Here is a 17,737-nt window from a genome sequence, read left to right as displayed (position 1 = left end):
CTATACTCCGTTCCGAATGTGTAAGAAAATAAGACATTATAATACTTCGCGGTCCTTTTAAAAATATATATTATGTGTTGCATTATTGCACTTATGTTAATGATTTGACTTTGTTGTCGAATTTTCACGAGAATGACAGGCTCTCTGAAACTTTGGAATGTCCACTTCTGCAGCTGATTGTCTCATCGATTTGTCGACAGTTGAGAGAGATGTGAGACTATAGCTTTGGAACTGTTCCACACGTTTTTGAGTGCAGGTGCAACCACTCCTATAGAACCAATTTTCATTCATATGTATATATATGTGTGTGTGTGTGTGTGTGTGTGTGTGTGTGTGTGTGTGTGTGTGTGTGTGTGTGTGTGTGTGTGTGTGTGTGTGTGTGTGTGTGTGTGTGTATAGAGATCAGGGAAGGTGAGGAGAAGTGGGAAGAGGTAAAATTATCTTATCTAGTTTCATGGAAGGCTTTCTCCTGCGTTGTCTATTTCTCTGCTATAAGGTCCTTTAACCCATTTAGACCTGATTTTGATTCTACAAAATGTGTTTTGTTTTCTGAAAAACCTCTTGTTTCTATGGCAGTGATGTGCTCCAACTATTTCATGTCAAGGACCCCCAAAAATTATATCTATTTGGCCGCCGACCCCCATCTGAAAATAATATGTTGTTCCAGGGACCCCCCCAGAAGCAAAGATTTGAGTTCAAAACGTTGGCTCTGAAAGCATAATATATTCCACATTTTCTCGACTTTTCTAAAATAGCAGATCTACAAGCTCGTAGCACAGCACTCGGAGCCGCGCTATACGAGCTTATAGTTCTGCTATTTTCCAACAGCTAAACTACACATAATGCTTAAAACACCAAAAGGGGTTCCCGCCCAGAATGGATTAATTGGTACGTATCGCTTAGCAAAATGCATCACATCACCAGTCCCGATTAACCCCCGGATCGATTTGACATAGTTTTAGCATCCAAGAAAACCCAACATAAGCGTTAGGCTACTTAATATGTTACTATAAGAGTTCTTACATTGTTTTATTGTGAGTCCCCCGGCTGTAGAAAGCAGATTCTAAGCCTCTCTTTCTGCACAGACAAGACACAATCGATCCGATCAATCAGACTCGATCAGATTAGGACGTCGACAAACCCGGCGGAGGTTGCATCGTTAGACACTCGAATCCTAAACCGGGCCTATACTAAACAACTGATTAGAACAAATCGACAGGGAAAAAAGACAAGGAAGGACAACGAATTAAGTGTCTGAGAAAACATGCAGTGGTTTCAGATAAAGCAGACTGGCCCTGATTTAATGGGAAGTGTGCGTCTAATTACAGCCCCCGCCAATCGTTGATAAAACACTGCTCTTCATTTGTTCGTAGTTAATTTCCGTCTTATCGGGTGAAAACCTCATATGTCCAAATGAATACCAAACAACTCTCCCCTTTACCAACTCGCCCCGGGCGTACAGCCGGCGGAACTGCGCGGCCTGGTATTCATAAAGTAAATGTTGCTTCAACGGTTAAACCTAACCTTATTCCTAACCTCAGTAAAACTATGCCTAAACCTAACCCTATACTTTATGCCAGAGAAAACTATGCCTAACCCTAAATGATTTCTTGTGTTTACTTTGTTTTTATTCCTTTTAACAGGTCAATACAGGCAGACAGGCGATCAGTCAAAACAGTTCATTTTATCCCCTTCCCCTGTACCCCAGTATATAATATATGCACAAAATGTGTATAGAGAAATAGGATAGCACACACATACACAGAAAACAAAAAAACAGAAAACAAAAACAAAGACAATAAAGGTACAAAGACTGTAATAGTAAAAAATATAGATAAAAAGTAAAAAGTATAAGTAACCGCCACCAGCAATCGTAATCCGGGAACGGAGGTATATATTCCCGGCCACATCGATCCCAGTCCCCCACTAGGGGGTTAGAACCATGGGGTCTGGTTACCGGTGTATTCATCTGTCCCCTAAGGGAATGTGAAGTTTTCGGCATATGAGATAAACGTAGACCAGGTTCTGTCAAACTTCTCTCGTGAGCCTTGGACATTATACCCTGATTCTTTCCAGCTTTAGCATAGACAGGACTTCTTGGATCCATTGAGCCACAGATGGCGGTTTATCTGCCTTCCAGTTCTTTAATAATATGAGCCTTCGGGCCGTGAGGCGAAAGCAATCGCACTTCTCAACTGGCCCGAAGAGCTCAACTCTCTTGGGACCTAAACGTATTTCTAACATTATTCTCAGTAAAATAAAAATAAAAAGAAAAGAACCGTCGGCGTTAGGTCGGCGGAAAAAACCGAGGGGTGTGATGATTTAGGGGCAACTGTACCGTACCCGTTACCGTCCAAATCTGGGGGACAGTGACATTCCGAGTCAGACTACCCACTGGTACTACAGCATGAAATTAAATAAATAAAAAATGAGTCTCACCCGTGTGAAGTGAGCGGCGCTCTTATCATCATGACATAAAATAGACACTATACCTACATTGGCTCAGACACTATATGAGGTTAAAATCCCCCATTCATTGTCAATGGGAATGTAATAGTAGTTTGTGAAGGACGGAAATCTATACACTAATAGTTATATAGAATACAGGAGGGGCAGCCTCTCTCAACAACACAAAGCAGCAGATCAAGAAAGCCGGGCCAATTTTAGCTTGCACTATGGAACGCGCGCACACACGCACACACACACACGCACACACACACACACACACACACACACACACACACACACACACACACACACACACGCACACGCACACACACACACAGGATGACTAAACAGCCAGTGTTTTGCAGTGAAAGCTCAATCAATCATTCCTGAAGGTTGGAGCAGGTATAGAGGCACCTAATAGCCTGCTCTGAGTGTGTGTGTGTGTGTGTGTGCTGTGTGTGTGCGTGTGTGCGTGTGTGCGTGTGTGTGTGTGTGTGTGTGTGTGTGTGCATGCGTGCATGCGTGCACACACACATGTTTATTTACACACTGCTGCAAACCAAAAAAACAATCCTCCTCAGTGACTCATACAATTCAAGCCACTCCACTATAGCGTTCCTTGGAAACCATTTCATTTCCAGACCGCAGTTTTCGCCATTACTGTACATACGCATGCGTGGCCACGTGCACATGCATACATGCAATTTACAATTTACAATTTACAATTTAGGCATTTAGCAGACGCTCTTAATCCAGAGCGACTTACATTTAAGCAAGAACAAAAAAAAAAAAAAAAAAAGCATGGGAATACATCACATAAAGACATTTATCATGAAACATGCGTAAGCTAAGAAAGTAACAGTGGAATATCTATAATGAAACTATACATATAAGCTATACATCTATACTACTATGCTACACATATGTACTATGACGTGCTATGACTACATACAATGCACTTATGCTGTCTACATAACATGCTATAAGTCTGTATCAAATGCTATCTAAGTCTACAGAATTGCTACATGCACGGCCCCCCGGGGGGTCCGTTGCCCCGGGTTACTGTAATGGGAATTTTAGAATGCCAACTACAGTGCCAGATACAGTATATGCATTATTGTGTATATTTATCTAAGATCTTCCTTTCCATTAAGTATCTTTGCTCACCAATGTGCTCAGTCTAATTCATGCAGCTGTCAATCTAACAGCTGACTTGACTCCTCCTCCACGCTGTCAGCAAAAGGTATACTTATTTGTGTGTCGCCCCTTATGTTTAGCGCAGATCCGTATATGGACATTCAGTGTGGCATCTCTGTTAAAACAAGACTATAAGGACTGTCTGAGGATGGGGTTGGGGAGGCTTGCGTCCGGAGGGGCTGCTGGAACAGGCAAGGTAGCAGTGTTGTTTTCGTCGACTAAAACTAAGACGAAAAATGTTCGTCGACTACCTTTTTTCACTGACGAAAACTAAATGGAAACGAAATGAAAACTAAGCTATGATGACTAAAACTAAACTAACTAACTAAATATACTGACAATGTCATCAACAAATAAAAACTAGACTAAAATGTTAGGAAGGGACTAGTGGACAAGAGATCCAGTATAAGTCATTTTACACTTGGTTTCATGCTGAAAATAGCCTTGCGCTGCGACGCATTGTGAGCTTGTAGATCACGTAAAATCAGTGTAAGTGTAAAATCAGTCATTTCGATGGCATCAAGGCCCACCAAAATACATTTTAGTCGACTAAATCAACTGTAGATTTAGTCGACTAAAATCTTATGACATTTAGTCAACTAAAACCTGACTAACACTAAAACATTCCAGGTGACTAAAATGTGACTAAAACTAAATAAAAAACGTTTCAAGAGACTCTCACTCTCTGTATGTTGTTACTCTGCTGAATCTTCTGAATAAAGTCTCAATACTTCATCCTTCATCTTTGGATGATTATTTAAATCGACAACACTACGCTCCCCCGCAAGGCTATGGGATGTTATCACGGTGCCAAGGAGTGGGAGTGTTATAGCTCTGGGTGCTAATCGCCGGCTAATAGCGCCAGCGATACATTGTTTGCCCACTAGGGGCATTGACACAACGGACGGAGCGCTTATATCGTGTGCCATCTCACCACCTGTTCAGAGGGAGGTCTCTCTGTGCTCTCAAAGTATTGATTCAGGAAGGCGCCAAAACTAAAATAATCTCCATTCATTCACAGGTTTTTCTTTCGGCATTAAAATGACGAATTTAAACATATGAATAGTGCTGGCTTTGAAGGCACAATCCAATGTTAAATTAGGTTACCAGTGAGAGGTTAATGCGCCTTTTATATTTATAGGCGTCATCATGAGCTGAGAGGAACCACAGTTCTGGACCATTAGTCTTGTTATTACCGCAATTCCTTCTAACATATTGAGACCTGAGGACCATATTGTATATACTTTCTGAAAAACCTAAGTTTGGTTTACTCAAACTATTTCATATCAAGGATCCCCAGGATTATACTGTATGTGTTTGGTTAAAACGTTCACTGTGAAATAATGTTATGTTCAAACTTCTGCACAGATTTATGCCCCCAGATTTATATGTATTTGGTCGCGCCAAACCCGCATCGCAAAATATGTTGTTCGGAAGGAATCATGTACATCACATTTTAACAATCTTTCAAAAATAGAAGATCTATCTACAAGCTCATAACCCGGCACTCGGTGCTTATAGATCTGTTTTTTTTTCTTCCAAAAGCTATATAAAGTTTAAAAATAATGGTTAAAGTGGGTAAAAAGCTGTATAAGCTGACACCGATGTGTTCCAGGTCTCAATGGGCTAACGTACGTATATGGCAGCATCTGTTCTGGCCGCTGTCAGTAGCCATATGCTATAGGAGGCAACAATTATGCTCTGCCCTTCCAGGAGTGAAATTGAACGGGAAGAAAAGTGAATAGAGAGCGAGGGGAGTTGAAGTGTGCCTGGAATCCTTAACAAAAAGAGAATATATTATATTCTCCTTTCTTTGTATATATCGGCAAACTTTAGGAGACTTTTAAAAAGTTCTTCGGGGGAAAGCTTGAACTATAGTCTGAACTATAGGTGTTGTTTTGTTATTATAATGCGAAGCCAGTTGCATATATATATATATATATATATTTATATATACCCACACATCTCCCCAGGTTAATTGGCGGAGGGAGTGTAGAGCCCATAGTACATTATAGATAACTGTCACATGGAAAGAATGGGTTACAAAATTGAGGGATACAATAATAAATAGATAATACAAATAATTAAAAAAAGTTAGAATGTGGAAATACGAGGTGTTTCAGTCCGACAGCTTGTCGCTGTGCTTGAAACACACGTCCACTTTCCTTCCGACAGTCACCTCGACAATAAAACAAGTGTTTTTGGCGGCTATTAAAACTTGGCCAACTTGAGATGCGTTGTGTCTCCTGCTCGTCCGTCCGTCTGTCTGCGCTGTCGAACTCAAATAAACACTCAAAGGCTTATTGTTCCGTTCTGTTCTGTGGCCACTCTGTGTCCCCTCGCTGGCGGGCTTCTATCTGTGGCCACCCATGGATTAATTAATTGTTCTTGGACGTGTGCCCGGTCGTTGTGTCTGTGAGTTTTCCTTCTTAACCCATTTAGACCCGAGGACGATTCTACAAATGTCTTCTATACATCCTGACAGTTTTCTGAAAAACCCTGTGTTTCTGTTTCTATGTCAGTCGTTCTCAAACTATTTCATGTCAAGGACCCCTAAGATTACATGTAATTGGCCGCCGACCCCCATCTGAAAATATGTTGTTCCAGGACCCTCCAGACGCAAAGATTTGAGTTAAAAACGTTTGCTCTGAAAGAATATATATTCAAAGATTTGCAACTACATTTTCGCGATTTTTCAAAAACAACAGACCTACAAGCTCCTAACAGACTCCTAACAGCTCCTAACAGACCTATCAGCTTGTAGATCTGCTATATCTCAACAGCTAAAAGCACAACATAAATGGGTTCCCGCCCAGAATGTGTTAAGTAGAGCTGCTGTTCAAACCCTATTAAACGCCTCTCCTCTGCCGTCTCACTCAGACAATAAGACTCTCCTTCAAACACAGAGACGAGAGGGACAGGCTCCATGTTGGTGGAGCCATGAGTTAATCACAGCGCTGCACGCACACACGCACGCACACCACACACGCACACACGCACGCACGAACGCACACAACACACACACGCACGCACCACACACACGCACGCACGCGCACGCACACAAGCAAACCCAAGTAAAGCAAAGTACTTGATTGCAAATGTTAATTCGTAATGACTAATGTGTACATAAATCTAATTCATTAAGTATTAAAGTTGAAGCATGACTGCGCGCGCACACACACACACACACAGACACACACACACACACACGCACGCAACTTTATATTCTGTGATGAATGGGTCAATTCTCTCTCTATGCGATCTAATTTAAAGTTGCCCTATACTGTCTGTATAAACTTTCCTTTTGAACGGTGGTTTCCTGCACCAAGTGCCACACATTCTTACCATTGAGCTAAAAGAGCCTGGATGGATGCTTGCTCAGGGGATAAACTGAACCTTGACCTGATCAGGTCAGAATGTGTGTCGGCTCCGCTGTCTATAGGCGAGTCATGACCTTTGACACCATCTCTGAATGGCTCGATAGCAGAGCAGGGAGACAAAACATAATTGTATTCAACATCTTGACATACAGTAGTGTTGCTGCCATACAGTAGCATGCCCATCTAAGATGTCTTACAGTGCTGTTGTACACAGTTTAATGACTTTAAGGACTTATTAATCATGGGGCAGGGGTGGCCTAATGGTTAGAGGAGCGCCCTTGTTGCCGAAAAGGTTGCCGGTTCGATTCCCCGGACGTGGCAGGAAAAATTTGGGTGGGGACGTGATTGGTCAGCACTCACCAAACACCGCTGAAGTGCCCTTGAGAAAGGCACTGCTGAACCCCCAACTGCTCCAGTTGAGCTTTAGTGGACAACAGTATAAGGCTGAGGTTGAACCGGTCAGTACAACAGTATCAGACTGAGGTTGTTTACTGGTTTTAATGTGTGTGTCTGTCTCTATGTGTACAGGGCGTTGCTGAACATGAGCACAGTTTGTGCTCAGCTACTATCCTGGGTAAAAATAATAATACAATTAAAATAAAAAACTTGACATGGTGTTGCTGCCATAGCATGCCCAGTGTTAAGATGTCTTACACTGTTGTTGTTGTACACAGTTTGATATTAAACTTAGCCAATTAAGAAGAGGAAAATAGTAGTACTGCTGCTAGTAGTGATAATAGTTCAGTCACTGGATGAATTAAATGTTCTTGGACGTGAGCCCGGCCGTTGTGTCTGTGAGTTGTCCTTCTTAACCCATTTAGACCTGAGGACGATTTTATACAAATGTCTTCTATACATCCTGACGGTTTTCTGAAGAACCCTATAGTGTTTCTATAATGTCAGTACTGTTCTCAAACTATTTCATGTCAAGGACCCCCAGAATCAGTGCCGTCGCTACCTGTACACGCTGTAGGTAGGGCAACACGCCGAGGAGGGCAGGAAAATATGCCAAAAAGTGCCAAGCCGACCCTAAAAATAACCATTTTCTCTGCGTCTCCGCCGCGTAATTGTGTCCTCACAAACAGTGAAAATAGCCGATCTGCATGAGGAATAGCAGCGGCACACGAGAGCGCTGCGCAAATAAGGCAACCAAATGGTCAGCTTCGGCCCTGTCCAGAATGATACGTAATTGGCTGCCGACCCCCATCTGAAAATATGTAGTTCCAGGGACCCTCAAGACGCAAAGATTTGCGCGCTATTTTTCAAAAATAGCAGACCTATACAAGCTCATAGCTGAGCTATATCAGCTTGTAGATCTGCCATTTCTCAACAGCTCAAAAGCACAACATAAATGGGTTCCCACCCAGAATGTGTTAACTAAGTAGAGCTGCTGTTCAAACCCTATTAAACGCCTCTCCCGTCTCACTCAGACAATAAGAGTCTCCTTCAAACACAGAGACGAGAGGGACAGGCTCCATGTTGGTGGAGCCATGAGTTAATCACAGCGCTGCACACACACACACACACCACACGCACGCACGCACACACGCACACACGCACACCACACACACGCACGTACGCACACGCACGCACACGCACGCACACGCACGCACGCGCAAGCACGCACGACACACACACACAAGGAAACCCAAGTAAATCAAAGTACTTGATTGCAAATTTTAATTCGTAATGACTCCAGGTCCACTCCTGCTCTCACCAGACCCAGGACCACATTCTGATGCGAGTCTGATGCGTTGCATCAGACTCCCAGCACCAGACACTTCATTCAGGAGTGGTGGATTATAATGTCCCTCCTAAAGGCCTCACAGAGGTTTGTTGGGCTTCCTCCACACGGAGGACACAGGCTGGGGAGTGAACCCATACTGACCAAACATAATTTTATTCAAAAACTTGACATAGTGGCATCTAATATGTCTGACACTGTCGTTGTACACAGTTTGATGACTTAAACATAGCCAAGAAGTGGAAAATATAGTTCAGTCACTGCGTGTGTGCTAATGTAAGTATTAAAGTAAGTATTACACTATTGTAAGTATTAAAGTTGTGAGTACGTGCGTGAGTCCGTGCGTGCGTGCACAGTCATGCTTCGACTTTAATACTTACATTAGATTCGTGTACACATTAGTCATTACGAATTAACATTTGCAATCAAGTACTTTGATTAACTTGGGTTTCCTTGTGTGTGTGTGTGTGTGTGTGTGTGTGTGTGTGTGTGTGTGTGTGTGTGTGTGTGTGTGTGTGTGTGTGTGTGTTACGCGTGCGTGCATGCAAGTGCGTGTGTGAGAGAGAGAGAGAGAGAGGAGAGTTTGTTATGAGCACTTCTTCATAAGACAGTTTGCTACAGCAGTAAATCCAGACCATCAATCACAGACTGTACAATACGGTACAACAATTAATTGTCTACAAAAGTGATTCCCATATCTCATATTCCCCATATCTCACTGGCAGAACAAAGTGTGCCTTCCATCTCTCATAATTATATATTCATGTGTGTGAGCGAGAGACAGAGAGAGAGAGAGAGAGAGAGAGAGAGAGAGAGAGAGAGAGAGATAGACAGAGAGCGGGGGGGGGGATGATGAGGGAAATATAAATGGTTCCTGTGTGAACAGAAGTCCCTTCGGAGCGGGCGATGCAGTGACTCACAGACACAAAGAGACTGTAATACTACGGAGAACAATTAATTTACTTAACCCCAGAACCCTGCACAGACGCACGGGCGAGATGGGGCGAGCCTCCCATCCCATGCCGTGGAGAGGGAGAGAGAGAGAGAGAGAGAGAGAGAGAGGGGGAGAGAGAGAGAGAGAGAGAGAGAGAGAGATACGTCAAAAAACAAAGAGAGATAGCCAGAGAGACGAGGAAAAATTGAGATCAAATGATGAGCATAATTTAGAGACGTCATTCGCTCACATGAGTGTGTGTGTGTGTGTGTGTGTGTGTGTGTGTGTGTGTGTGTGTGTGTGTGTGTGTGTGTGTGTGTGTGTGTGTGTGTGTGCGTGCGTGCGTGCGTGGAGAAGAAGCACATCATGAGTGGAACAAGCCAGGGCAGAGGTCCCTCATAGTCTAAAATTAATGTAATTAGCATAAAAGCTAAATTATATATGAGCAGGCCTTTCCATATCCCTTTTACGCACTCCACTCCAGCCACTCATTACAGCTGATTATTCATTCCGACTGTCAAGAGGGGACGGACGCCCATATTATAGAGCTATATCTATACATGGATTCTGTGTGAATTTCAAAAGTCGATTAAAATCTAATTGGCCACAGAAGCCCATATTTAAAAAGACATAGAAAGGAAGAGAAATAACAAAAGAGACAAAGACTTTGAAGTTAAGTTGAAGAGTGGTACAGATTGATACACGCGTATGTGACAGCTGACTGACCACGGATAATCCAGTGCTGGACAGATTATTCGACCACAGTAATTTATTTTTCTGTAAATGAATGCCCTACTACAGCCTGAAAGCGGCTGTGGCTCAGGAGGTAAGAGCAGGTCGTCCAATGATCCCTGGGTCGGCGGTTCGAATCCCAGCTCCTCCTCCTACATGTCGAAGTGTCCTTGTGCAAGACACTGAACCCTACGTCGCCTCCGATGAGTCGGTCGGTGTGAGCTCGCCATCGATGTACGTCAACACTGCAACACCTTTCGACCTCCCCATCTCAGAGACTGGTCACTCCTATAACCACAAAGCCACTGAGCCTCAGAGACTGGTCACTCCTATACCCACAAAGCCACTGAGCCTTTAGAGACTGGTCACTCCTATAAACACAAAGCCACTGAGCCTCAGAGACTGGACACTCATATAACCACAAGGCCACTGAGCCTCATAGAGACTGGTCACTCCTATAACCACAAGGCCACTGAGCCACAGAGACTGGTCACTCCTATATAACCACAAAGCCACCGAGCCTCAGAGACTGGTCACTCCTATATAACCACAAAGCCACTGAGCCTCAGAGACTGGTCACTCCTATAACCACAAAGCCACTGAGCCTCAGAGACTGGTCACTCCTATATAACCACAAAGCCACTGAGCCTCAGAGACTGGTCACTCCTATAACCACAAAGCCACTGAGCCTCAGAGACTGGTCACTCCTATAACCACAAAGACACTGAGCCTTTAGAGACTGCATGGTCACTCCTATATAACCACAAAGCCACTGAGCCTTAGAGACTGGTCACTCCTATAACCACAAGGCCACTGAGCCTCAGAGACTGGTCACTCCTATATAACCACAAAGCCACTGAGCCTCAGAGACTGGTCACTCCTATAACCACAAAGACACTGAGCCTTTAGAGACTGCATGGTCACTCCTATATAACCACAAAGCCACTGAGCCTTAGAGACTGGTCACTCCTATAACCACAAGGCCACTGAGCCTCAGAGACTGGTCACTCCTATATAACCACAAAGCCACTGAGCCTCAGAGACTGGTCACTCCTATAACCACAAAGACACTGAGCCTTTAGAGACTGCATGGTCACTCCTATATAACCACAAAGCCACTGAGCCTTAGAGACTGGTCACTCCTATAACCACAAGGCCACTGAGCCTCAGAGACTGGTCACTCCTATATAACCACAAAGCCACTGAGCCTCAGAGACTGGTCACTCCTATAACCACAAAGACACTGAGCCTCAGAGACTGGTCACTCCTATAACCACAAAGACACTGAGCCTTTAGAGACTGCATGGTCACTCCTATAACCACAAGGCCACTGAGCCTCAGAGACTGGGTCACTCCTATATAACCACAAAGCCACTGAGCCTCAGAGACTGGTCACTCCTATAACCACAAAGCCACTGAGCCTCAGAGACTGGTCACTCCTATAACCACAAGGCCACTGAGCCGGCAAATCGCTCGAATTATCCAGTGAAGTAAAACTGGCAGGCAACAGGCGGCCATGTAATAACCCCCAGACACACAGACACACAGTCACACAGTACCAGGGCTGGGTGCCACTCACTGCGCTCCCCTTGTCATTACAGGACACAGACACACAGTCACACAGTACCAGGGCTGGGGACACAGACACACAGTCACACAGTACCAGGGCTGGGGACACAGACACACAGTCACACAGTACCAGGGCTGGGGACACAGACACACAGTCACACAGTACCAGGGCTGGGGACACAGACACACAGTCACACAGTACCAGGGCTGGGGACACAGACACACAGTCACACAGTACCAGGGCTGGGGACACAGACACACAGTCACACAGTACCAGGGCTGGGGACACAGACACACAGTCACACAGTACCAGGGCTGGGGACACAGACACACAGTCACACAGTACCAGGGCTGGGGACACAGACACACAGTCACACAGTACCAGGGCTGGGGACACAGACACACAGTCACACAGTACCAGGGCTGGGGACACAGACACACAGTCACACAGTACCAGGGCTGGGTACCACTCACTGCGCTCCCCTTGTCATTTGAGCGGACCTGTAGCTAACAGAGGGATAATGTGTGCTACAACCTCTGTCAAACTTAATCCATTCTGAACGGGAACCCCTTTTGGTGTTTTAATTTATTATGTTATGCTTTAGCTGTTGAAAAATAGCAGATATACAAGCTCACAAGCTTGTAGGTCTGCTATTCTTAGAAATCGTGAAAATGTGGTGCAAATCGTTGAATATATATTTTTTACGTTTTTAACTCAAATCTTTGCTTCTGGGGGGGGGGTCCCTGGAACAACACATTTTGAGATGGGGGTCGGCGGCCAAATACATATAATTCTAGGGGTTCCTTGACATGAAATAGGTTGAGCACCACTGACATACTGTATAGAAACATGGGTTTTTCATAAAACTGTCAGGATTTAGAAGGACATTCGTAGGATCTTTTCTCAGGTCTAAATGGACTAATCCAAGGCATCCATCCAGCACTAATGCTGCCAAACGGACTCATCTGAATAACACAGCCAGTCTAATTACAAGCACCAGCGATCAGCAGGTGATCAGTGATAAGTGGACAGTTCTCCAGACATTTGAGTGATTCTCAAATCACTTTTTGTCTCCCACCCAATATTCTCCCAACTTATTAATCTTTTTTACATCTCTTCCTGCGCCTCAGAGCTCGGCGTGCGATCAAATCTTAGTGTTTCTTAAATGACAACTTTAGTTTTTTTCCAACCAAGGTTCAGGTATTACGTTTAATTTGCTGCTTTCTTTCATTTTAGCGATTTTACCATTCGAACATGGGGCTAAATTATGTCCTTTCTTCCATTCTCCAGTGAGTCGGTCGGTGTGAGCTCTCCACCGTCGGTGTGTGAATGTGGGAAGGTGAGCACGCTGGCGTCGACTGTTCGCCGCTTCACCTCCCAATGTATGAATGAATGAACCATTGTAAAGCGCTATAAAACATGGGAAAGCGCTATAAAAATGCAATTCATATAAATATGTAAATCTTTCTCAACTGTTACAGCCTACAATTTGGGTCATGGAGGGCAGACCTTTACAGGCTGCGACCCGCTCCCAAAAAATAATCATCAAATCCAACGTTATTTATATAAAGGATCCATGTCGTATCCTGTGTTACATGACCTCTGACATGTCTCATGTATCAATAGATGTCTCAATAGACGAGACCAAATACAACCACCCCCAATTGTATAAGTTATATGGTATTAAAATGTTGATACAATAACTTATACAAGCTGTATACTGTATAGAGTCATTAACAATCTTTATATGCCCAAACGCGGGTTTGTGTATACAGTCAGGAAGATGAAAACAAATATTTAGACTAGGGACGATGCAAATTATGAGAAGAGACAAAGTGAGATGGAAATCAAATGGAGATGTCATCTCTGGGCGCGAGCATCTGTTCCTAATTGTCTTATGTTGACGAACCAACTGTATAACGCCACAACACAACACGACACAACAGTTGAGCCGCATTCACAGTCATTAATTTAACATGACTCAAGCAGCTGGGCATGCGTCTATACTGTAGCGCCTCTTGTGAAAGTGAGAACGGCAGATGGCTTATTGGTAGAAAGCTGTGAATTCAATGATCCCGCAGACATTGTTATGCCACTGCTGCGTATACTCCGGACAGTTGGTGGAGAATGCACTCACATTTTTACTTTTTACTGTAAGTATATCAATACTGCCATGTAGAAACCCTCTGCTATGGTTAAAGGCTCATACATATTCTGGATTTACGGTGGTGAGGTGACCACCGAACTACAACATGACGTCACGAGCCGCGGTGAAGATCAAACCACCGCCACCGCTCCAGCCCTTCTCTCTGTTTTTACTCACCACCGCTCAATGTTATTTCAGCTCCGGTGGTCAGCTCACCACCGGAGCGGTGGTCACCTCACCACCGAAAATACAGACTATGAATAGGCCTTTAGTGGTCCAAACTTTACTGTGTGTCTCCCCCCCATCACTCTCCCCGTTTCCTGTCTACCTACTATACTGTATACTGTACATATATCAAAAAAGGCAAAAAAAAACAACAACTAAAAAACAAGTCAGGAATTCATAATGTACTTGAGTAAGAGTATGTATAGTGGAAGTAAAAGTTGGAAATTCTCCAGTAAAGTGTGTGCACTGTAATTGCAAGCATATAGTTTTTGTTCTTTGGTTTTCAGGCATCCAAATGCAATTTTATAATTAAAAAACGGTGTTTCCTGTGCTTGATGTTCGGTGGTGGAGAAGATGTCATCTGAATTATTTTATTAAAACAAAAAAACGAATATACTGTAGATGGGCAGAGCAAGGTCTTTTTTATTTAGCCCACAAAAAAAATCTAATAATCCAGGATGTCAACAAATCAACATGGACTAGCCTATATAGTAATGCATGATGTAGGCTATAGTGTACGGAAATAGCAGATATACAAGCTCACAACGCGTTACGAAGCCACGCGTTGTGAGCTTGTAAATCAGCAAACTTTCCTCCTAAATCTATCATCACTTAAATTGATAGTTGGATTATAACTGTAGCTCCCCTGCCTGGTCCAAACATGGAGATGTTTCATGACATCTCTGCGACCGTGACATCATCCATGTAGTATTGAGGTCAGAGGCTCTTCGACTATAACAGCGCCCCCCCCGGGACCCCAAACCTCCGACAGTTCGCTCGATCGGAGGACACGAAAGCCATGTGCAATAATAACAACAAGACTTCACAGCGTACGTTAGTGTCAGGCGACCCCGGATCTCCCTGAAGAATAAAGAAGAATACGAAGAACGGCAAACAAGATGGCCACCTCCTCCGGAGCGACGGTGACCGTGCCGCGCAACTTCCGCCTGCTGGAGGAGCTGGAGGACGGGCAGAAGGGCGGGGGCGACGGCACGGTGAGCTGGGGCCTGGAGGACGACGACGACATGACACTGACGCGCTGGACGGGCATGATCGTGGGCCCGCCGCGCACCGCCTTCGAGAACCGCATCTACAGCCTGCGCATGGAGTGCGGCCCGCAGTACCCGCAGCGCCCGCCCACCGTGCGCTTCGTCACCAAGATCAACATGAGCGCCGTCAACAAGGCCACCGGGGCCGTGGACTCCGGCGGCGTGCCGGCGCTCAGCCGCTGGACGACGTCCTCCAGCATCAAGGTCCTCCTCCAGGAGCTGCGGCGGCTGATGACCACCAAGGACAACGTGAAGCTCACGCAGCCGCACGAAGGACAGACCTTCAACTATTAGACTTAAAATCGCGGCGTTTGTTTGTTGACGTTCCCCTATAGCCTGTCTGTTGACGTTCCCCTCTAGCCTGTCTGTTGACGTTCCTCTATAGCCTGTCTGTTGACGTTCCTCTAGCCTGTCTGTTGACGTTCCTCTATAGCCTGTCTGTTGACGTTCCTCTATAGCCTGTCTGTTGACGTTCCTCTATAGCCTGTCTGTTGACGTTCCTCTAGCCTGTCTGTTGACGTTCCTCTAGCCTGTCTGTTTCACGTTCCCCTAGCCTGGCCCAGGCATATATATAAAAAAAAATAGATACCTCATTCATAGGCTGCTGCAGTTCGTTGGAGTCATGTGTGTTGACAGGAGGGCGGAGTAATTTACACCGGTACGCCGGAAGAGTGAACGGCACTCTACGTCACGCTGCCACTCAAGTAGCCTGGAACTCACCTATGCTTTTTATGGCATAGGCAGTTCCCGGCAGGATCTGCCGGGAGAATATATAAGCAGCTGCGCGACATGAGACTCATTACAAAAGAGCGACAGAGAGAGAGAGAGAGGAGCGCGTGTGTGTACATGTGTGCGTGTGTATGTCAATTTTACAAAGGTGCAGACGATCAGAAATCAGCAGAGAGTGAGCACTTGTGCTACTCTATGCCGAATTGAAGTGGACTCAGACCCAGACTTTTTGCTTTTTATGGCATAGGCAGTTCCCGGCAGGATCTGCCGGGAGAATATATAAGCAGCTGCGCGACATGAGACTCATTACAAAAGAGCGACAGAGAGAGAGAGAGAGGAGCGCGTGTGTGTACATGTGTGCGTGTGTATGTCAATTTTACAAAGGTGCAGACGATCAGAAATCAGCAGAGAGTGAGCACTTGTGCTACTCTATGCCGAATTGAAGTGGACTCAGACCCAGACTTTTTTTTCTCCCTGGAAATAAAAACGTCTGGGTTTCCGAGGCTACCACTCATGAGTGACTACTGGCCAATCACAGCGCATCTTTTCCGGGACTTATCAGACCCGAACATGCCGCTCTGTGACGCACACTCATGCTTCCACAGGGCAAGGAATCTCGGGAATGTTTTGCCCTCCCTTGAGCACACACGCTCCAGAGCCGAAAGGGGCCGTCTACCTTTATATGTCTATAGGCCCAGCCAGCATGCTTTCTGGTATAGAGGGCGCGTATGGAGAAAGCGCTGTATAATACTGGGTTTGTTCTGAGGGCCCCTGGCCCCTGGCCCCACTCCGGACCTCTGCTCCCCTCCCTGGTAGAAGACAGCGGGGAGAACAGACGTCACCATATTTGGAGCGACGGCCCTCTCTCTGCACTGTGGTTCTCTCGAGCGAAAATAAAAGCCTGGCGTACCGAGGTCAACGTTCCTCTGTCTTAAAAAAAAACTGTGTTCTTCTAGAAATGTCATTTTGAAATGATCAAGATTCTCACTGCACGTAATTAACGGTAATCAATATGCCATGAAAAACATTTTACTTATAATAATAGTAATAATAGCTCACTAAAAATATATATCCCAGTAGTAAAGCACTGATAGTTCAGTAAAACAAGGAAATAAAATCCCTTTATCAAAGTAAATTTCAACCATAACCTTCAAGATCAACATCCATCCATCCATGAGCATCGTCTATCTATTCGTCATTCAACCGCTTATCCGTAGTCGGGTCGCTGGGGCAACAGCTCCACCAGAGAGCTCCAGACTTCCCTCTCCAGAGCAACATTAGTGACATCCTCCTGGGGGATCCCGAGACGTTCCAAGGCCAGTGAGTCGATGTGTTTCCTCCAACTGCGCCTTGGTCTGCCCCAGGGTCTCCTCCCAGTGGGACGTGATCCTTGGTCTGCCCCGGGGTCTCCTCCCAGTGGGACGTGATCCATGGTCTGCCCCGGGGTCTCCTCCCAGTGGGACGTGCCTCGAGGACCTCTCTAGGGAGACGCCCGAGAGGCATCCTAACCAGATGCCCGAACCACCTATGAGCATCGTAACGAGGACTATTATCTCAACACCACTCCCATGGCTTCCTGTGTT

The 17,737-nt window shown here is 45.1% G+C and overlaps 1 protein-coding gene and 1 long non-coding RNA gene across 2 annotated transcripts in view; both read left to right on the top strand.

Moving 5' to 3' along the window:
* The window catches only part of LOC308322944, a 447,594-nt gene that overhangs the window by 72,128 nt on the left and 357,729 nt on the right, over positions 1–17,737 (top strand). The gene's annotated exons all lie outside the window — the stretch shown is intronic.
* Positions 15,276–15,719, top strand: LOC308322907 (ubiquitin-conjugating enzyme E2 variant 2-like; the record flags this gene model as incomplete). Its single annotated transcript, XM_080774396.1, has 1 exon — positions 15,276–15,719. One exon carries the CDS (start codon positions 15,276–15,278, stop codon positions 15,717–15,719), a length of 444 nt encoding a protein of 147 aa, XP_080630522.1.

Source organism: Protomyctophum bolini (assembly GCF_963924005.1).
Source record: "Protomyctophum bolini genome assembly, chromosome: 10".
NCBI classification, from domain to species: domain Eukaryota; kingdom Metazoa; phylum Chordata; class Actinopteri; order Myctophiformes; family Myctophidae; genus Protomyctophum; species Protomyctophum bolini.
This window is presented reverse-complemented; position numbering and strand designations above follow the sequence as displayed.